This window comes from Emydura macquarii, unplaced genomic scaffold (genome assembly GCF_026122565.2).
Source record: "Emydura macquarii macquarii isolate MOO-44397 ecotype Brisbane River unplaced genomic scaffold, CSIRO-AGI_Emac_v2 contig_3287, whole genome shotgun sequence".
Taxonomy (NCBI): Eukaryota; Metazoa; Chordata; order Testudines; family Chelidae; genus Emydura; species Emydura macquarii.
The window spans coordinates 2,666,244-2,687,431 of NW_027133424.1; the positions used below are offsets into that span (position 1 = coordinate 2,666,244).

Below are 21,188 nucleotides of genomic sequence, written 5' to 3' on the forward strand. Positions count from 1 at the left end.
GTGAAAGTGTCCAAGCATGCTCTGTATTAGCGCTTATACTATTGCTAGCAAAAATATAGCTGAATCATTGCTGAAAAATCAGAAAGATGTTTCTTAATGTAGATAAAAGACCAAGGAAGGAAGCTGTCAGCATGTAAAGGTAAACATACAAGAATTAGCAGAGACCTGTATGCCTTGTTTTCTACACACATACACAAAGTACTTGGATAATTCCAGTTTCATACTCATTTTAAAACCTCGCTCTTCAAAATTAAGTTTAAAATGGCTAACTTAAAACAAATTCGACCATCATTATAATAAAGTTTACAACCTGAGTAGACAAGATAAATCTGGCAAGATCTGATTCTTCCCCCATCACACAGGACATTTCACACCAATCCTGCAATTCTAGCTGTATAACTCATTGTTACACAATCTATGGACATTCAACCAGCCATATTGTTCAACATAATTGTTCCATCTTCAATGTTGGTACTGAGAGTGCAGAGAATTCAGCTTTTGTTTGTTTGTTTGTTTGTTTTTAATTAGAAGGGGGCTGATCTGAAACATCTGGAGGTGCTTTAAATATCTTATACGCAAACAAAATTCTCCCTTTGCAAGAGAAATATTATGGCTTTTAGTTCAGACAAGACAGAATCTTTCCTCTTACCCAAACTGCTCGGCTGCTATGGCTCTAAAGTAAGTCATCAGCTAGTGCACATGTTGATACACATTACACTAGAAATCTGGAACATCTTGGACAACCATTGTAAGTGGGAGCAGGTGCTTTAATAATGTTCACTGGTGATAAGTAGCCACTTCTCTGATCCTTTCATCTTTGGAAAAAAGACATGCAAAGTATGTCCTCTTTCCCTATAATTTTGCAGCAGTGGAGTTACTAACAAAAAGCTCTAAATAGAAACCTTAGTGTTCAGAATAAAGAAAAAATATAGAATTAATTATCTATGTCAAAACAGTTCTTAGAAACAGCATCCCACAATATTCACATGACTTGTGTTTCATGAACAATTAAAGCCCTTATGCTGAGAAGTGGCATATTTGCGATTTCTGTCCATTACTCAGATACCAGACTTGGAGAAATCAGATTCTGGAACTGACATTGTCCTTGAGTAAGGGAATTACATGTTCATGGATTTATGAGGTCATCAGCAATTAATTTAAGCATAAACGGTCAAACTTTCAGAAAACAGAGGGAAAATAAGCTAAAGATTAGCTATTGAAGTTAACTTGGGAAATACAGAAATAGCTAGACCATGATTTAGATATCACAGCGAAGACATACAAAGACATCAGTGTCACTCTGAAATCACATCCCAAACATTGTAAAGTCCTACTGCATTCACATCAATGTCATACTGCTTGCATGTAACAGAGACCAGTATTTATTGTATATTAGTACTGAATCCTCTTCTCTGTGCTTAAAGATGAAGTTTTATAGGCTCCACAATTGGACCGGTTGCCCTAATGATCTTCAATAAGCTCTTTGGATAGATGTAATCTGAATGTATGCAGTTACAGTACAGATGTAGAAAAATAATCAGATTTCAGTAAGAGGTCATGGAACTCATTTGCTTTTAAATAATTATTTCCACTATTTGAATCACTTCTCAAAGAATACCTTTCATTTTGAACAATCCAAAAGCACACTTTGTCATGCCATCTGTGTTCATAAAAACATGCAAAAAAGAAAATAAATGGCTATTATATCAATAACTCCTCTCCTTGCCATGGTAGAAAACTGTACTTAACATTTCGTGTTAGATATGCTTCCCGCTCCTTAACACTAGTTAGTGTTAATGTTCTCATTGTTTACCAAACAGACAGTAAGGTTAGGCTTTCTGCTCCTCTTTCCTTTAGCTACACCGCTGTGACTCTCCAACCAACTGTGCAAGTTTTTAATGCTATAAATAACTAAAATATGTTATACATTTGTCAGTTATATTTGAAATCCATATTTAGTTGTGTACAAACACAGCATTGCTTCAGTTTGACTTACTACCGTCAAACTTAGTTAGATCAACCTGTGAAAGGATAACAAGCGATAGTAAACAGGCTAACAAATTTAATATTTGTAGACATGCTCTGGGGTCGTTCTTAGTTGGTGGAGCGATTTGTCTGGTTAATTCCGATAACGAACGAGACTCTGGTATGCTAACTAGTTATGCGACCCCCGAGCACGTGTACAAATATTAAATGTGTTAGTCTTTAAAGTGCCACAGAACTCTAGTTGTCTTTGCTGTATACAGACTAACACGGCTACCCCTCTGGAAGTAAACAGGCTGACGTATTTATTTGTTTACTGTCTAAACAAAATGCAATTCTGTAGTGAGGAGAAGGCACATTGCCACCACCAGATCTCTTTGTCCAAAGATAAGTAGTAGTAATTATTTGGTTTAATACCAACTAAAAAAAAAATTGCTGCCATTGGGTTAAAAATTCATTTTTATTGAACAAATATGTTTGAAAACATCAACTTCTATAGCCTTTGAGCTAGTTGTACTTATACATAGGCAAATCAGACTATTTCTGCCTGCATGCGAGTGTCAGATATCACAAAACAGAACATACAATGTGACTTTATCAACAACCAATGTTTTACACATAGCTAATTTTGAAATTGCATTATTGTTTCCATTAATACCCAAGGTTATATCCTGTAACAATCAGATAACCTGATGCCAGACATTCTCCCCAGCAGTACATTCTCATTTTGCTGCATGACTTGACCCTAGGAAAAATTCTAAACAAGCGTACAGCTCAGTGCTAAACTGCTCTCTTCTGTCCTCTGTTCACATTGACCTTCTAAAAAACCCTTCTACTATGTTCTGCTATCAACTAACACATTAAATTGATACTACTGAAAGGAAAGAGGGACAGGAAGGGGTTATCACTGTAACTATGTTGTGAAGCACCATTTTGCATAGCACTATTATAAGACGACAGACAATCAACTAATATCCCAGCACCGTCTGCTAAGAGTTTCAATATGAAGGATGCAGGTCTTTTGGATATGATGTACCTTATATAGGAATGGTGGTCCAATTTCCCCACTGATACCTGACAAAGACCAACTTTGGTGGTACCCACTAAAACTCAGAGCAATCAATTTGTTTCTCAGTCACTAGGTGTTCTCAGGCATCATGGAGATATGTTTATGCTTCAGGAGTGATGCTACTACCTGACACACACAGAATGATACTGACATCAAAGACCACTTGTTCCTAGACTAAGAACAAGTTGGGGAGTCTGGTCAGGATCCTGGGGATAAAAATAATAGCCTTTAAAACGAAACCATGAGGACACGACAGGTTCTGATTTAATCAAGACCTGTGAAGCCCTTTGAAACTCGAGTTTTATGTTGTATTAGGTAGAGGTAATATAGCAACTGTGAATTCATATACGGCAACCATTAAGAGTGCAAGAAAAGTTTATACTGTGAAGTATTTCACTGGAGGAAGAGCAAGATCCTGCCCAGAATAATCTTTGCTTAGAGGCAAGTAACAGGAATAACCATAGTGAGATGCTCTGGGCAAACAGAAGGGAAAGCAGCACTACAGAAAGGAAAATAAAACACTATTTCCACTATTTAGACAGTGGAAAAGAGATTTGAGTTTCACGCTGTTTCAACTTAGAGCACATACTGCTGCTAAAAACAAAATCAGAGCCTGGGAATAGGCTGGGCGTACAAGTCAGGTTTATTTTAGGAGGTTACATACCAGGGAGGGTTTGAGAAGAATGGGGAACAACACGGACTCTTGTCCACTAGCCAAATTGCTAAAGATTTTAATATCCTTTTCCAAACTCTCATCAACCTGTACTATAAATAATACAAATGCCAGTTTCATATACAGCAGTAACTATGGAGCCAGGGGACCAACCATATCAGTATCTTCCAGGCCTTTAGTAATTCATTAATAGTAATCAGAAACCCTGCTGGCAAGGACTGCAAATGAAGCACTGTGCACACTTGTATCCTGTTCTCAGCTACTAGCAACACAAAAGGTTTAACTGCATATTATTAATTGTATGATAACATCTTTGTGTTGGTTGGATCTAGGGTATTTTAAATTGAACATCCTGTATTTGACTTATGCAGTCTCAGTACAAAGGGTTTCAATGTGGACTGCTAAGCGTAAACAACTTGACATTTTAGCATATGATTGGAAAAATCAGGGTATTTTAAATAGTGCTTCCTGCCAGCAGATTTGTAAAACTGCTGGTTTTAAAAGCCTATGCTTTCTTCTTCAGAGTGCATTATAAATTGATGCTAATCAGAACTCTTTACACAGGGACATTCAACAGTTTCAATCACCAGAAAGGAAGAATGAATGAACGCAGACACTAGAAATTTTCCTCTGTTCATCACTTCTCAACCACGCTGGTGGAATCCCTCCCCAGCCACTTGACAATGGGGACTGTAAACAATAGCACATTCTCTAAAACCTAATTTGTAGGGCTCTCTCTGACAACAGGGTTCTCAGCTGAACAGAGCTGCTCTTTTAAGGGGTGAGGAGGGAGATAGGGAGAGAGAAGAGACTGTGCCAGGAGTTTGGCTTTACATACCCCTCTCCCCCCCCCGACACACACTCTGAGAAGTGACTATTCGCTTGCAAAGAGTTGACTGTAGGGATAGGTCCGAGCAGCTTCTCATCCCCGGCTGGGTCTCAGACATCATGATATGGCTTTGCTTAGATGTCATAGTCAAAGGCAAGCAAAGCACCTGTTTAAGCGTGATTTCAGTAGCGCCTAACACAGGAGCGCAGCACCAGCACCACTCCTCCCAGTCTCTCGGAGGGGAAACCCTTCCACTGAACCGCGGCCACCTAACAAGCAGGCTCGTTCCCAGTCTAGTCCGCGGGCGGGCGCCCGGGGCGCATGAAACCGAACCCAAGGCAGGCGCTGGGAGGCAGCTCCCCAGGGCGACAGCGTGCCCGGAGCGCCGCGGCGCTAGGCAGAGGATGACCCACAGGGGGGCGGGGGAGTTGCCGGTGCCCCCTGAGGAGAGGAGAGGAGAGCAGGGGAGGGGAGAGGAAGGGAGAGGGGGCGCTCCTCACCGTAGACCCGGGCCCAGCCCTGCTGCTGGCACACCGACTCCAGCAGGATCCGGTCCATCACGCCCGCGGCGGCCCCGTCCAGCTCCTCCAGCTCCTGCCCCGCGAAGGGCTCCTGCCCCCAGGGCGCGGACTCGCCAGCGGCGCCCGGGGGCGGCTCCATGCTGCGGGGGCGGGCCCGGCCCGGGTCGGACCCGGCTGCTGCCCGCTCGCCTCCGGTCACTGGGAGCCCTGGCCCGGCTCCATCCGCCCGGCTCGGCTCGCTCCCGGTCCGGCCCAGCGTCGCCCGGCCCGCGCGTCCTCTCCGGCTGCGGCTCGCGCAGGGGCCGCCGCTGGCTCGCGCTCACTCTCCGGCCGCGGCGGCTCCGCTTCCCCCCCAGCCCCGGCGGCGGCGGCGGCGGCGGGCGGCATCCCAGGGAGATAGGCACGAGCAGCGGAGAGCCGAGCGCCCGGCCGCATGGACAAGCGGCGGCTGGAGGAAGCAAAAAAGTCTTTGCCAGGCCAGAGCAATCGCCCGCCGAGCCATCCACCTGCATCCAGGCTGCTGCCCTGAGAAGGGGAGGTGGGAGTGAAAATCGGGGAGGGGGCAGCTGCAGGGGTCCCAACAGCGCAGCGCACGCTTGTCAGAGTCAGGCAATCCCACACCCAATTCCCCCTCCCCACCGGACGCAATGGGAGGGGTTTTATCCAGATCCTAGCTTTGCATCTCAGCCCCCTCCACTGAGAAGCCCAGCAGCTCACTGGGGCTGCCCCTAGGCCCTGCCTGGCCTCGCTCACTGGGAGGAAGGCTCCCCATTAGCAAGTCATTTCTCTCCCGACATATCCCTCGTTCCAAGGTCACACTGCCCTGGGGCATCATCCCTAAAACCACACCTATACAAATCAATGGCACAAGCACCGGCCTCGCAGCTGTGAAAGCTTTCCTTCCATACACAGGCCATGCCACCAGCATCGGCCACCCCAGGATGACACTGTTATAATGCATGCTCACTGCACGGGTCAACACCTGGAGGCCGTTTGGACACAGAAGCTAAGGCAGAATGTGAGGTCTTTGACTAGGATGCCCATCATCCAAAATGTTAAGTAGTCATTGTAGTTAAATAGCTCTATCAATAACAAACGGATGAAGATTCTTAGTCTTGCCAGCAATCCCTCTCCTAATTGCTCAGATTTAATTCCTGGCTCTTGTGAGATCACCATTGCTAACTTCAGTAGTCACCGAGTCTTCGACCGTAGACAAGACCTGAATTTTGAATGTAAAAACGAAGCATAGCCAACCTCTCTTTATTAAAGAGAGAGAGAGAGAAAAAACACCTTTCAGTCTTTCTTTAGTCATCATAAAGATGTAAAAAAGAGCACACGTCTCCCCCCATTTCTTTTGCAGCTTCCCTAAGCAGTATATCATATGACACATAACACCCATTTCTGATCTGCATTGGCTGCCTGTAGATTTCCAGTTGAAATTCGAGATGTTGGTTTTAACTTATCTAATCCTAAATAGTTTTAGAAGGTTCTTTGGAGTCTACTCCTGCATTTTTAAACACCTATTTAACTTCAGTTACACACTTGGTCTAAATTTTTTTACCCTTCCAGATCCTCCCCAAATGCTTGAAAGAAAAGGTGCAATTTGGAGCATAAGTGTGCTGGCGGGATGGGAATATCATTGAATTGTTTCAGTTTTTTGCTATTAATGGAGGTAGGTTTTGTTGTTCATCTTGAATGTCCGTATACTTCACTGATCTCATTAAGTGTATAAAAAGGTGTACAAAAGTGCCATAGCTTAAGACAATTAAACAATTAAAATGAATGGTTGTAAACATACTATATATATGTATATATGGTAGTCTTTCTTTTCTCTAATGATATATTGTCATTTCAATTTTCTTTTTATGTCTGCTTTCTGTTCCTTCCCTATAAATCTATGGTTATCCGTTTATGGGTACCCAGTGATCAATACAAACTGGGTGACTTCATCCACTCACGTAGATTCAGCTACTATCTCTGTGCTGTTGATTTACAAATCTGCCTGTCTCTCCAACATTTTTCATGGATGGCTCATCCACAACTGAAGCTCAACATGGCTAAGTGTTTGTCTCTATCGACAGTTTTTGTACGGCTTGTTTTGAAAACAGTACAGTTAAAGCAATCCAATCCCCTAGTGTGGCTACAGATATACTGGTATAAAAGTGCCTTCTTATATCAGTATAGCTTCTAACCCCAACATTTACAAATGTAACTATTTTGGTAAAAAATCACATCCCTAACCAAAATAGTTAAACTGGGACAGGGACAAAGGAAAAGCAGCTTGCACCTTCCCATACTGAGGGGCTGTAGTGCAGCTCCTGGCACAGGTTAGGCCAGCTATGAAGACTGACCTATCTTTGTGACCCTTGCTTCAAAGGTCCCTACAGGGCATTGCAGGGAGAAGAGTTGCTAGAATGTAAGAAAGCTCCAGTGACACCCCTTCTCTACTCCTGCTCACCCCACCCGAGGACATGCCCTGCATCTTGGCTCCTGAGTGACCCCTGAACTGGGAGAAGAGAGTATTTATCCAAACCTTGTGGGCCCGTTATGCCAGCCTAGCTGGCATAAAAATACTGTAGTGCACTGATTAATAGGGTCCCTAATTTTTCATCCCAAATCTTCTCCACCCTGCACCTACTCCATTACTATTCACACACACACACACACACCCTTATCCAGGCTCATAACTTCTAGAGTCATCAAACAATAAGGTCTTCAAAGCTTCCCCTTAATTTCTTCCCCCAAAGGAGAGAGGCTTCTCCTTCTTGGCCTCCCAGAGACTGATGCACATTCTTTGCCCAACAGCAGCTCAGTGGTCCTTTCCCTTGCTTCCTGCCAGCTGCCTTTCTCTCATAAGCAGCTGGCAGCAGCTCCAGCTCACTGCTGTGAACAGCTGAGAGGTAGCTGAAGGGGAAAAGGCAGGAGCTGCTGTGGAAACCGAGAGAAACAGAGGAGAAGCAGGCATGGGATGAGGAAAGGATGTGGCTGCTGAGCTGCTGCCAAGAGAAAGAAAGAGCAGCACTTGAAATAGCTATCTGCCTATTGCTGCCCCACTGTCCTGCAACATTCACTGGAACATCAATTACACTGGACTGGACTGGCCAAGTCAGGACTAGTTGCTGGGCTGCGTTTAATCAACTGACTCTTTGAAAACTTTAAATGGGAGTCCTAGAACTAGCTGACAGTGTGATAAGAACATGAGACTGGCCATGCTGGGTCAGAACAATGGTCCATCTAGCCCTTTACCCTGTCTCCCGACAGTGGTCAATGCCGTGTGCTTCGGAAGGAATGAACAGAAAACAGCAAATTATTGAGTGATCCACCCTATTGTCCAGTCCCAGCTTCTGATTGTGGTGCTGACCCTGGACCACTAGGTCATGATGGGGATGGTCAGGCCTAGTGGTCAGAGTCAAGAGTCAGCACCACAATCAGGAGTCAGCGCGAGGTCAGAGTGAGAGTAAGACTGGAGCAGACTACAGCTTGGGGAGTCTATTGCCAATAGCAGGCAAGAGAGATTCCCTAGCCCTGGAACAACACCGAAGAGCGTAAGCTGATGTTCCTCCTGTGAGCTTTATATACCTGCCCTAAGAGTCATCAAACCAGATCCTGATCTGTGGATTGGCTGGAGCCTAGCACAGGAGAGACTCATCATCCTACACTGGCAGTCAGAGGTTTACGGACACTTGGAGAATGGGATTGCATCCCTGACCATCTTGGCTAACAGCCATTGATGGACTTATCCTCCAGGAATTTATCTAATTCTTTTTTCAATCCAGTTATACTTTTGGTCTTCACAACATCCCATGGCAATGAGTTCCACAGATTGACTGTGCATTGTGTGAAGAAGTACTTCCTTATGTTTGTTTTAAACCTGATGCCTATTAATTTCATTGGGTGACCTCTGTTTTTTGGATTATATGAAAGGGTAAATAACATTTCCTTAATCACTTTCTCCACACCATTAATGATTTTATAGACTTATATTATCCCTTAGTTGTCTCTTTTCTAAGCTGACCAGTACCAGTCTTTTAAATCTCTCCTCATACGGAAGCTGTCCCATACCCCTAATCAGTTTTGTTGCCCTTCTCTGTACCTTTTCCAATTCCAATATATCTCTTTTGAAATTGGGTGACCAAAACTATACACAGTATTCAAGGTGTGTGTGTATCATGGATTTATATAGTGGCATTATGATATTTTCTGTTTTATTATATATCTCTTTCCTCATGGTTCAGAACATTCTGTTAGCTTTTTTGACTGCCACTACACATTGAGCAGATGTTTTCAGAGAACTATCCATGATGACTCCAAGATCTCTTTCTTGTGTGGTTATAGCTAATTTAGATCCCATTATTTTGTATGTAGAGTTGGGATTATTTTTTTCAATGTGCGATACTTGGTGCGATACTTGGTTTAAGATCCTTTGGTGAAGGACCTTTATAAAGACTTTCTGAAAGTCCAAGTACACTATATCCACTGGATCACCCTTGTCCACATGCTTGCTGACACCCTCAAAGAATTCTAGTAGACTTGAGGCATGATTTCTCTTTACAAAAACCATGTTGACTCTTCCCCAACATATTCTGTTTATCTGTGTATCTGATAATTCTGTTCTTTATTATTGTTTCATCCAACTTGCCTGATACTGAATTTAGGCTTACTGTCCTGTAATTGCCAGGGTTGCCTCTGGAGCCTTTTTTAAAAATGAGCTTTACATTAGCTATCCTCCAGACATCTGGTATAGATGCTGATTTAAGCAATAGGTTACATACCACAGTTATTCTGCAATTTCATATTTGAGTTCCTTCAGAACTCTTGGATGAATGCCACCTGGTCCTGGTGACTTATTACTGTTTAATTTATTAATTTGTTCCAAAACCTCCTCTACTGACACCTCAATCTGGGACAGTTCCTCAGCTTTGTCACCTAAAAAGAATGGCTCAGGTGTGGGAATCTTCCTCACAACCTCTGCAGTGAAGACAGATACAGAGAATTCATTTAGCTTTTCTGCAACTGTCTTGTCTTCTTTGAATGTTCCTTTAGCACCTTCATCATCCAGTGGCCCCACTGATTTTTTGTCAGGCTTCCTGCTTCTGGTTTACATTAAAAAATGTTTGTTCTTAGTTTCTGTATCTTTTGCTAGTTGTACTTCAAATTCTCTTTTGGCCTGCTTAATTATACTTTTACACTTGACTTGCCAGAGTTTATGCTCCTATTTTCCTCAGTATGACTTCCAATTTTTAAAAGGATGCCTTTTCTCCTCTGATCACCTCTTTTACTCTGCTGTTTAGCTATGATGGCTTGTTTTTTATTTTGTTTTGGTCCACTTACTGTTTTCTTTCTTTTTCTTTTAATTTTGGGTATACATTTAGTTTGAGCTTCTCTTATGGTGTTTTTAAATATTTTCCATGCAGCTTGCAGGCATTTCACTCTAGTGACTATTCCTTTTAATTTCCATTTAACTAGCTTCCTCATTTTTGTGCAGTTCCCCTTTTTGAAGTTAAATGCTGCTGTGGTGGATTTCTTTGGTATTTTAGCTCCTACAGAGATGTTAAATTTCATTACATTATGGTTGCTATTACTAAGCAGTTCAGCTATATTCACATTGTGGACCAAATCCTGTGCTCCACTTAGGATAAAATCAAGAATTGCCTCTCCCCTTGTAGGTTACAGGACTAGCTGCTCCAAGCAGCAGCCATTAATGCTGTCGAGAAATTTTATCTCTGCATCCCATCCTGAGGTGACATGTACCCAGTCTATACGGGATTATTGAAATCCCCAATTATTATCAGGTTTTCTGTTTTTGTAGTCTCTCTAATCTTCCTGAGCATTTCACAGTCATTGTCACTATCCTGGTCAGGTGGTCAGTTGTGTATTCCTAGTGCTATACTCTTATTATTGAAGCTTGGAATTTCTATTCATAGCAATTCTATGTACAGTTTGATTCATTTAAGATTTTTACTATATTTGACTCCATGCTTTTTTTCACATATAGTACCACTTCTTCACCGGCGTAACCTACTTTGTCATTCCTATATATATCGCACCTTAGTACTACCATGTCCCATTGATTATCATCATTCCACCAAGTTTCTGTGATGCCTATTACAGCAATATCCTCATTTAATATCAGGCAATCAAATTCACCCAACTTAGTATTTAGACTTCTAGCATATGTATACAAGCTCTTATAAAATGTGTCAATATTTACTTGTCTGCCATTGTGTAATGCAATTAAATGGGGTTCTTTTTCATTTGACTGTTTTTCTTCAGTTCCTGCCTGTACTTTATTAACGTCTATCCTCTTTTATTTACTAGGATATAGAGTAACTTCTTTAATAAATCCTCTCAGAAGGGATGTCTTTGTCCAAATCTACACACCTTTGGGCTTTCCCCCAGCGCTTAGTTTAAGAACTCCTCTATGACCTTTTTAAGGTTAGATGTCAGTAATCATCCTCAGCTTATCCCTACAGTGACTAACAGAGTAACAGAAAGCAGAATGAATTATTTCTAATTTATGTATCTATTCCTGAGAGCAAGGATCTTGTGCCTGGTATTTGACATAATATTTAGACACTTTTGGTGCAATAAAAATAGCAATAATAATAATAATAATGTCAGGATGACAAAAATAATAAGGCTGACTTTGCCGGTCTAGTTACAGCAAAAATAGATGTATATGGTAAATAAAGATGTCCCAGGAATCAGAGACACTAGGATTTCATACTCATCAGCTCAGCTGTTCTGAGTTGGTGGGTCTATTCTGCCAATAATGCATAAGGGATTTATAGAGGCATAAATGTATAATAATGCAAGCCACATACATGGAATTCCTTGTATGTAAGTGGGAGAACAGACCCTCAGCTGATGCAGCACATTAACATCAAGCTTACCAGTGAACCCACAGGCAGTGGTTACAATAGGACTGGAGTCCTAGTCAAACTTAGACTGAACTCTGAAGAGACCCATATACCTATTACCACTCTTTATGGATGGATCTTACACTGCTACCAAGATCTGAGACTTCTCCTGGAACAGACAGGGGGCCTGATTCTGATCTCACTTACGTTACTTTTACACAGGGGTAATTCCACCCACTTCAGTGGAGTCACTCCTTCCTGATTACACCAAAGTAACCGAGGCCAGATTCAGCCCCTGACGCCTCTGGGGAGAGTCTTCTGTTTTCCTTGCCCCTGGGACTGAGCTCTGAAATCTCCAAGGGAAAATCTTCTTTGAACTGGGATGGAGGATAACACACAAACTGATTAAAAAACCCAGTGCTAGAGAAGGTTAAATATTAAAGAACCAACTCCCAGTTCTTGCTGCTGTCTCCTTCATCTCCTGCCAACTGCCTCCAGGATACATATGCTAACAGAATTTCTACCTCACAAAAGAGGCGGCAGTGTGTTTTTTTAATTCAGGCTGTTAGTGCTGGACTAGGAAGCAGGGAAATAGAAGAAAGGCAATGGGGGATTGCTCCAGCTCTCACTGAAGTCAATGACAATGCTCCTAGTAACTTCAGCGGTGCATAGATGGGTCCTAACAAAGCGTGATGTATTTCCAAATTATATCATCAAAGGACTTGTTCCTCTCATTTCACCTTCCATTCCGAAGAAGGTCTTTTCATAGCATGACTTCTCCACCAATGTTTCCTTGTAACTCCCCAACATTAGTAAAGTGTAAATATTTATGCCACATATTTCGCCTCATAGTGTCATTTTAGCAAAATTATAGTTTTCATTAATGGACTGAGCAGGGACTGCAGGGTAACCTCTGGTCTGATTTCATCAGGATATGCTCAGCATCTTCCCCCTTACAATCTTCTGTGTCCCACTAGGTGAATGGGATAGCATTCTGCTTGCTGGGAGGTGAAAGCAGATACCAGTCCTGAAAACGTTCACTTGTGCTAACGTGTTCTCTCACCACTTGGCTCTCCTGTTTCATGAGCTCACGACAACATGCCTCAGCTGCGCAAGTGGTTCCCAAACCTCCAGCTCAGTGGGAAAGGGTGGAACTTTTCAGGGGGAAGGGAGGTGTGGTGGAGATCATACATTGAAACAGGGAAAGTAGAGAGGGGATATGTTCTTGCTTGGAAAATAAGATGAGCCTCATGACTCACCTAGTTCGTTGCCTTCACATCACTGTTTAATAGCGTACGATGACGTAATAGACCTATAAAGCCCTAGGGGCTTGGGACTGGCTTCTCTGAGAGACAACCTCTCTTTCCCTGAGCAGTACTCCACCAGTGAAGACTTTTCAGCTGGAGTGCCCTTGGTTTAAAAGGGAGAGACCGGCCAATGGGTGGGCTCTCCAAGAAGGCCCTTTTACTGTGGATTTCATCCTTTCCCCGCTCCAGATGTGTTGGGCTTCAGGGCACACTGCAATCCACACACCTCAGGTATCAGCGGGTGGGGAGGGGGAAAGGATGAGGTGAGAGGCTGGGATTGTGGAGGCTGGTGGGATAACTTCATGTTCTGGTGGGTTACATACTCTTCAGGCTCTACAGTGAGGAGAACGGTCACAGGGTGACGCTAGCCTTTTAAGATCGAGCAGGGCCAGTGCACCTGTGTCTCATCAACTGTCTCTTAATTGGGCTTAGAAGAGGACCCTGGTCCCTAGAGGTGAGAGAGACCTAGTAAGAGTCAGAAGTGCAGCTGACAGTTGTCAGAGACCAAGGGAAGATCCCCAGAGAAGGCTGAAGGCAGGAAAGCAGCAAGAGATGTTTGCTGGCTGGCATCCCAAGCCAGAGGGCCAGGGCTGGAGAAGTCTAAAGATCAGTGAGCAGCAGAGAGAGTTGCCTGCTGATATCTAAGCTGAGAAGCTCAAGCGGAGGGTTGGAGCCTGAGAGAGAGAGGGTGTTACCCACTCACATCTCCATGCTAGAGAGCAGGAGCCAGGAGAACAAGCAAAGCAGGCACAGTGAGAGATGCTTCCCTAGTGAGGATGATCTCCCAGCAGAGAGGCCATGGAGTTCCCCTGTCCTGGAAAGAGGAGGGTCCCACTGTAGCTGGAAGGGTTGGGACAACTATCCTACACCACGTCTCTCAAAAATAGACCTCAGACCTACATGGTCTTTCTTCATCCAGTTTCATTTGTGCCCAGATCCCGCTCCCTGAGGGTCTGTGTTTCTCTTGAAAGCTCGTTTCTTTTGCCTCAGTCCTAAGCTGGGACAGCCCTTGCTCCCTGGGGGTCTGTCTTCCTACTCTCCCAGCACATCATGCTGGAAGTTTGGTCTTCCCTGCTGACTCAGAGCCCTGCAGGAACCTTCTTCCTTCCTGCAGTGTCTGTGGACATCTGCCAACCTTCTCCTTTATAAGATGATGGTGCCTTCCCTTAAGCCCAGCTGGGCAACAAATAATCACTCCAGTTGCATTGGTCCCCCCTCCCTTTTAAAGGAGTCAATCATGCTGTGACAATAGCCCACACCGGACTTGATGTGGATTGTATTGCTATATTAGGTTTTAAAAGTATGTCAAAGGTGCCTAGACACCTTTTTATGGATATAACATAAACAGCACTTGTAGATACATACATTAGAGGAGATGCAGGTCCATTTAGTTTGGTGGACATGTTACTTTCCTTGTAGTTTAGCATCATGTCATCTCACCTTGAAAGTAAAACGTCAGGAATATACAGATGGAAAAAACAGCTAGTCAGAAACAGTTAGCTTGATTTTAAGCCCAATGGACTTGCTTTTGGTTTATTTGTCTCTTTTTAATGTGTGCTGCCTTCCTGATGGACTGTTCCTGCCGTTACCTTTTAAAGTAACATGTCCAGCCTCCAGCAACCTTCACAATCAATTAGTAAAATCCTCTCAGTTAAATCCTCTTTAACAGGTAAAGGCAAGAATAATTTGACAAACCTGACAGTCTTCTCTTCACACATTGAATCATCCTAAGGAGATGTTGGACTGGCGTCTAAAATGTGGCTTTTTAACTGGTCCTTTCTGCAAGAAATTCTGCAGAGTTGATGGCAGGAGATGCTGATATAATGTCCCAGGAGTCTTGCCTGTGTATATATGAGTGGAGGAGGTTCTAGAATGCAGAGCTGGGCTGGTGAAATGGATACAGTGGCTACAGGTCAGCCACAGAAGTTTGGGTTTTGCCTTCAGTCAAGAAATGAACTCAGCAAGAAACTAGTGAGTTGTGAGTCCCTATTTTTCCATTGGGCTCCAATGAGGTGCAGGTTAGAGAAAGACTTGGCTTGAAGTCTGAGCACTCAATAATCACTGGAAGATCCAGGTTAGTAGGACCACCAGTTTCTCTTTCCTGTAATGAGTTTCCTATGATGAGGGTAATGTTCATTTATTCTTTTTATCTCTACTATTGCTTTCTAGAAACAGAAAGCAATAGTAAAGATAAAACTGGGAATTGGGTTCCCACCGTCTGTTCAGACCTGCCAGGGATCTGATTTGTTTTGGCCAGTCCTTAATGCCCCCTTCATCCCTCCTCTCACAGTGAGGTGACATCCCCACCTCAGAGCTCCTGTCCTGCCCCAGAGTAGTTTTTAACCCTTTATGCTTCCTACATAGCAAAGCAAAGCACGGAGAGAAACTGAGGCATAAACATATTTACCAAAATGTTTTCTCTTCCTTTGCTATGATGAGAAAAGACTGGGATGAATACATTTAAATTTATCTTCTGTTAAGTCTTACCCAGATAAAGTATTGCTTGCAAATACAGTAAACAAAGACACAAATAGCCTAATTTGGTCTGTCCCTGAGATGTACTTCACTAAAAATAGAAGCAGGAGGGATGTCAGATGCTCCACTATACCATGAACAGTTTATAACCAGACTGAATAGCAATGGCAACATCGATAAAGCAGAAGTGATCAGAAAATGAAAATTCAGCAAAAAAGGGAAGAAAACGTATACATTGCTCTCTCCCTGGCCCGTATTTCCCAACCAACTCTTACTTAAAAAACAAACAAACAGAATATGGAGCACAAGGCATCAGTCTGAAGGAAGGTGGTGGTGGAAAGGGACAAAACAGACCCTAGCTGTGTAATCCATGCTACCAGCATGCATCTCTGTCCCCTCTAGTGGCCAGACCCTATATAGTGCTTTTAAAATTTGCTATATAGCTTCTAAGGCAATGGATGTCAGCCAGTTAAGTCAACTAGCAGCTGCTTATGCTTTTACTTAGATTGTAAACTCTTTAAGGCAAGGACCTTCTTGTTCTGTGTTTGTACAGCACCTAGCGCAATGGGGTCCTGGCTCATGACTGGGGCTCCTAGGCATTATAATAATTGAGCCTTATTTAGAATGAAAAGTCAGAACCCCAGATTTGTGTGGGAGAGAAGTGAATTGAGTTTTAAAATGAGAGTTTGTACTCTCCATAATGAAGGGATAGTTCTGAAGTATGGATAGCACCGACTCATTACCCAGAAAAGTCTGACCAGGATCTAGGGCTCCAAAGAGAAGATGAAAGAGATCTGAATGATGCTGAGCCAGAGACAGTGAGAACATCAGTCTAGGAAAAAGTTTTACACATTTCATAAGGAACACTTATTGCTGGACATCACTGGTGGACACCCTGTCAGAATCCCATAACCATAATCCTATTTTGCATTTCCATGCCCGGTCCTCTTTGAGTGAAAAGGTCTCTAAGGACTCTTCAGATATTAATTGAGCCTCACAACTCATTCTGTCAAACAGAATCATAATCCCTGCCACATCGCTCCCCGTTTTACAAACGAGGAACCTGTGACTTACCTGTGGTCACATGGCAATATGGTGGCAGAGGCAGGAGAATGCAGCAGTTCTGACTCCAGGCCCCTTCTCTGATGCACCACATACACACCCACATTCTCTCCTTTTTACACTTCACAGTGAATGATCTCTAGGGATCTGCCAGCAGCGTGTTGACAACTCAGGTCTTTCCCAGACATTTGAAGCCAGAGAGTCTAAGGTTGTTATGTCTGTTTATGGTGTTACATGACCCCCATTACTGTAGTATCTGAACATCTCAGTCTTTAATTAAGTTATCCCCACAATATCCCCGTGAGAAGAGTTCAGTGTACCTAATACCATTATGCTAGTCCAATGTTTCCAAAGGGGCTGTATTGGTATTCCAGATATTGTTAATGTCTGTAAGGAATATTAGATAACCAAGGGCTACCAACACCTTCTGAAAACAGAGGGAAGTGACTTAGAAAAAAATGGAGTACATTTATAATCAAAGAAGTGACTGTAAAAGTGACACTTTGGGATCAAATTTGCTCAGCTGGCCAATCAAAAGAATATTTCTAACTGCCAGCACCCCAGCATCTGAAACTCCAGCCGTGTTCTTTGTGCCTCCCCAATAATAAAGATTCTGCACTTTGAATGCAGCTGGCAATGTTGTTAATATGAGAGGCAGGAGAGAATTCAGTTCACTCTTCTTGTAGCTGTATGGGCTTGGCAGGGCAGGGAGGCGCAAATCTTGAGTTTGTTCATAAGGCCAGCGGCTATAACTCAAAGACTCGGTGAGCGGACGAATAAACGGCTTCCATTTTTATAGACACTTTTCTGACCTTAATTGCAAGTTTAAGTGGTGGTTAATAAAAATGACATAAAATAAATAAACTGAGCCTTTGCCTGAATAAGCAGCTTTACTGAATGCAATGGGCCAAATCTATCCTTGCTGTAACTCCACTGAAATCAATGGTGTTGCACTAGGGATGAAGTTGATCCTGTATTATATTCCTTTTAAATTGTTTCAAGTGCTAACATGCAGTACTGACAACCTTGTTTCCTTCTATGATAGCCAAGAAATGCTGGCCCAGTCTCCAGGTAGTCTTTGTAAGTGGATTCACAGTTGCTCCTGGAAAATTTTATTTGGCAGTCCCTGCTTTTATTCTAGGTAAAATAACAGTAAGACCGTCCCACCGTAGGGAAGGGAAGTTTAAAAGTTATGGTGAAAATGTCTGAATACTCACTGGCCAGTAACAATAGAGACCCTTGCATATGTATGTCCCTGGTTTATATGCAGGACACGGCAGCAGTGACAGAAAATCATTAGTACCGGATGGCTGCTTATTGGCTGTATGAAATGAGCTGGTGGACTCCTAATGGCAGATTGCAGCAAAGAAGGTGGTCATTTCATATCACAGAATGGGCCATGGAGACTGAATGCTTCTCCCACCCTTGAAGTGACCCTGCCTGGGTAAAGGGTGATACATGTCAGAGGGAGAGTGTGGGGGATGATTACACAGATGCCATCCATGCCAGTGCCTGTTCCGTGGATAGATATAGTGCTTTACATTCAGAAACCAACATCAACTCTCCTATCCTCTGAGGAGGTAAGAGGGCGGAGCTGCAGAGTGATAGGCAGACTGGCACAGACAGAGTAAGCCCTGAGGCAGAGAGCAGGCCCTTGGGATGAAATCAGAGAGTCTGGTCCAGGTTCTGAGCCTGGGTCTTCTGCTAATCCATCAGCTTGTATCAGTTGCGCAGGGCCTGCCCCTCCTAGGGGACAAAGCTCAGAGATGGGGCCCTGGAAACCTCATAGGATGTCTTTCTTACTGCACAGCATTTTCCAGGGAAGGGGATTGCTATAAATGCTTGGAACACTATTTCTCACATGGCCATAACTGATATTTTAAACCCCAATTGCTTCAGACTAGAGACAACATACGTTTCTCAGCGAGGACTCTGTCCAGGCCACATATGATGTTTTAAAACAATGCACCCTGGGATATCTAAAAATGGGAAGAGGATCTGAGGGGAGTCAGTTGAAAGCCTTTCCACCCCAGCCTGTTCATATAACAAGTAAATGGCTGAACAGATTTTCATGCACATGCACTCTCTCTCTCTCTCTCTCTGTTTTTCTCGGATGAGACATAGCACAAGATGTTTCAGCCCAAAAGGAAGATTTTCCTCAGAAAGTTGTGAGCAAGTAAAATTTAGATTTTAGAATGAAAGATCCCTTGAGGGAAAGGATGGTTATGTGGCTGGATCACAGGACTGAAAGTCAGCAGACTTGGATTTCATTCCTGGGTCTGCACAGACTCATTCTGTGACCTCTGGTAAGTTGATTAACTTCTGTGTCTCAGTTTTCCTGTCTGTAAAACTGGCATGATAATACTTCTCTGCTATAAATGATGATGCACAGTAATCATATTAATTATAGCTGATGACACTGCCACGTTCCTGCAAAGAGACTGATGGAAGCACAGCATCTTACCACAAACGTAGGCCTTGTCACACTTGTCCTTAATGGGCTAGTACATGTACTTAAAACTTGTTCTGTATCACCCTCTAGTGACTGAAAAGGGCACCTCAGATTCAGTAGCTGGCTCCTGTGAATCTCTCAATCACTGTAGCACACAAAGAGCCTAAAATCTCTCTGCTCCAGAAGTGCATCGTTCTCCACATGCTGCCAGCCTTGGGGAAGCAGCACTAAAAGAGGCAGGCAACCTGCATCAGTCCTCTGCTCAAATTGAATTATTGCTTTGAAATAGGATTGCCAGCCTCAGCCACCCACTTGTCCTACAAATACCTTTGAGCTGTCTTCCTCACTGCTCTTTGTGCATGCACCACTCCTCTCTGGCCAATACCTTCTCCACTTTCCAAGCCTTTCCCAAGGGCCACTATGACTGACATGCCAGTAGGAAATTGCCAGCTGATAATGCTCTGGGGATTGCCAATATAAATAAAACAGGTATTTTATAGTAATTAAAAATATCTCTAAGTGCTTTAAAGCTGTCAAACTGTACTCAGAGCTAATCTATGTAACCATGGCTTCTTACCACTGTTACCCTGGTCACCTTCTCCCATCCCCTGCTTTTGTTGGTTATATTCACGTGTAGCGTCCTGTCTTAAACAGACTGTGCTCTCTTTGGGGCAGGGGCATACATTGGTTTTGTTTCACTTGAGAGATGGCATTTCCGGAAGCACAAGGCCCCCTTACCCAAGTTCAAATGCAGCAGGAAGAGTGCCACCCAGCAGTAGTTCACACACTGCTGCCAAGCCAGCCGCCGCCAAGTGGCCCTAGCCCACCAGGGTCCGAGGGTGTGCCGAACACTGCTTATGCTCTGGTATCAAAGGGTGAGGAGTACAAGAACTGCTTTGTGCTGAAAGAGTGCTCTGTGGTTGTGATAAATTGAGCTGGGTGAGGAATTAGTGTATGTAATCTGAGACATGAGGCCTAGTATGACAGGCCAGGTATGAAGCCTGAGTAAAGTAATAGTCACGCTCTATAAAGCAAAGTTCGCAGAAGTCAGGCTGCAAACCTGAGTCCAAATTCACAGAAACTGACAAGAATAGAGCTGGAATTGCAAAAAACACACATTCCTAAAGCATCACTAGGCACAGGACACTCAGCAAGCACATGCCAGAAAGGTGCTTCTAGAACATCCCAATACCAGGAATGGGACAAGCTCGCCCCCCAAAGATAACAAGGACACACTGACCCCTCTTAAAAATAAGGTGGGGATGACAATGTGATGTATAGAGCTGTTTTGATTGAACCATCCTGTACAAGGTAAAGGGAGGTATCTTGCTATGCTAGAGGATGGCAACTACACGTCAGAGGGGCAATATGCAACTTGTTTGTATCAATGTATAAAAGAGGGCCTCAAAGGGAGTGTCTTGGTCCAGCCGAAGGAGAAATGGAAACTCCTGCTGTTTACTGAGCTGATCCATTTTAACAAGCATACATGTGTTAATGGTCCTAAGACACTCCCTTTCATTACTGAAACGTATCTCTGGTCTTATTGGATAATCCAGTCACGGTTTGGTGTCCCAGTTATCTGTGCAGAGCTGGGACAGCATGCACACTGGGAGAACACACACTCAGCCAACAACTGACAACAGCATACAGAACCGCAGAAATGTAGGGCTGGAAGTCATCCAGCTCTGTGCTGAGGCAGGACAAAGTCTACCTAGATCATTCCTGACAGGTGTATGTCCCACCTATTCTTAAAACCCTCTGATGGTGAATCCCACAATCTCCCTTGTAAACCTATTCCAGTACCTAATTATCCTTGTTAGCAAGCTTTCTCTAATATCAAATGTAAATCTTCCTTGCTGAAGATTAAGTCCATGACTTTTCCTACTTTCTGTGGACCTGGGGAACATCTGATCACCATCCTCTTTAGAACAGGCCTTAACATATTTGAAAACTGTTG

The 21,188-nt window shown here is 43.5% G+C and overlaps 1 protein-coding gene across 3 annotated transcripts in view; it reads right to left on the bottom strand.

Moving 5' to 3' along the window:
• The window catches only part of RASAL2 (RAS protein activator like 2), a 254,979-nt gene extending 249,411 nt beyond the window's left edge, over positions 1 to 5,568 (bottom strand). For all 3 annotated transcript variants that reach the window (XM_067532597.1, XM_067532595.1, XM_067532596.1), the window contains exon 1: positions 5,055 to 5,568. In XM_067532597.1, the coding sequence (XP_067388698.1) occupies positions 5,055 to 5,214 (160 nt within the window). In that variant the 5' untranslated portion in view covers positions 5,215 to 5,568. The remainder of the gene's footprint in view (positions 1 to 5,054) is intronic.
• Positions 5,569 to 21,188: the final 15,620 nt, after the last annotated feature.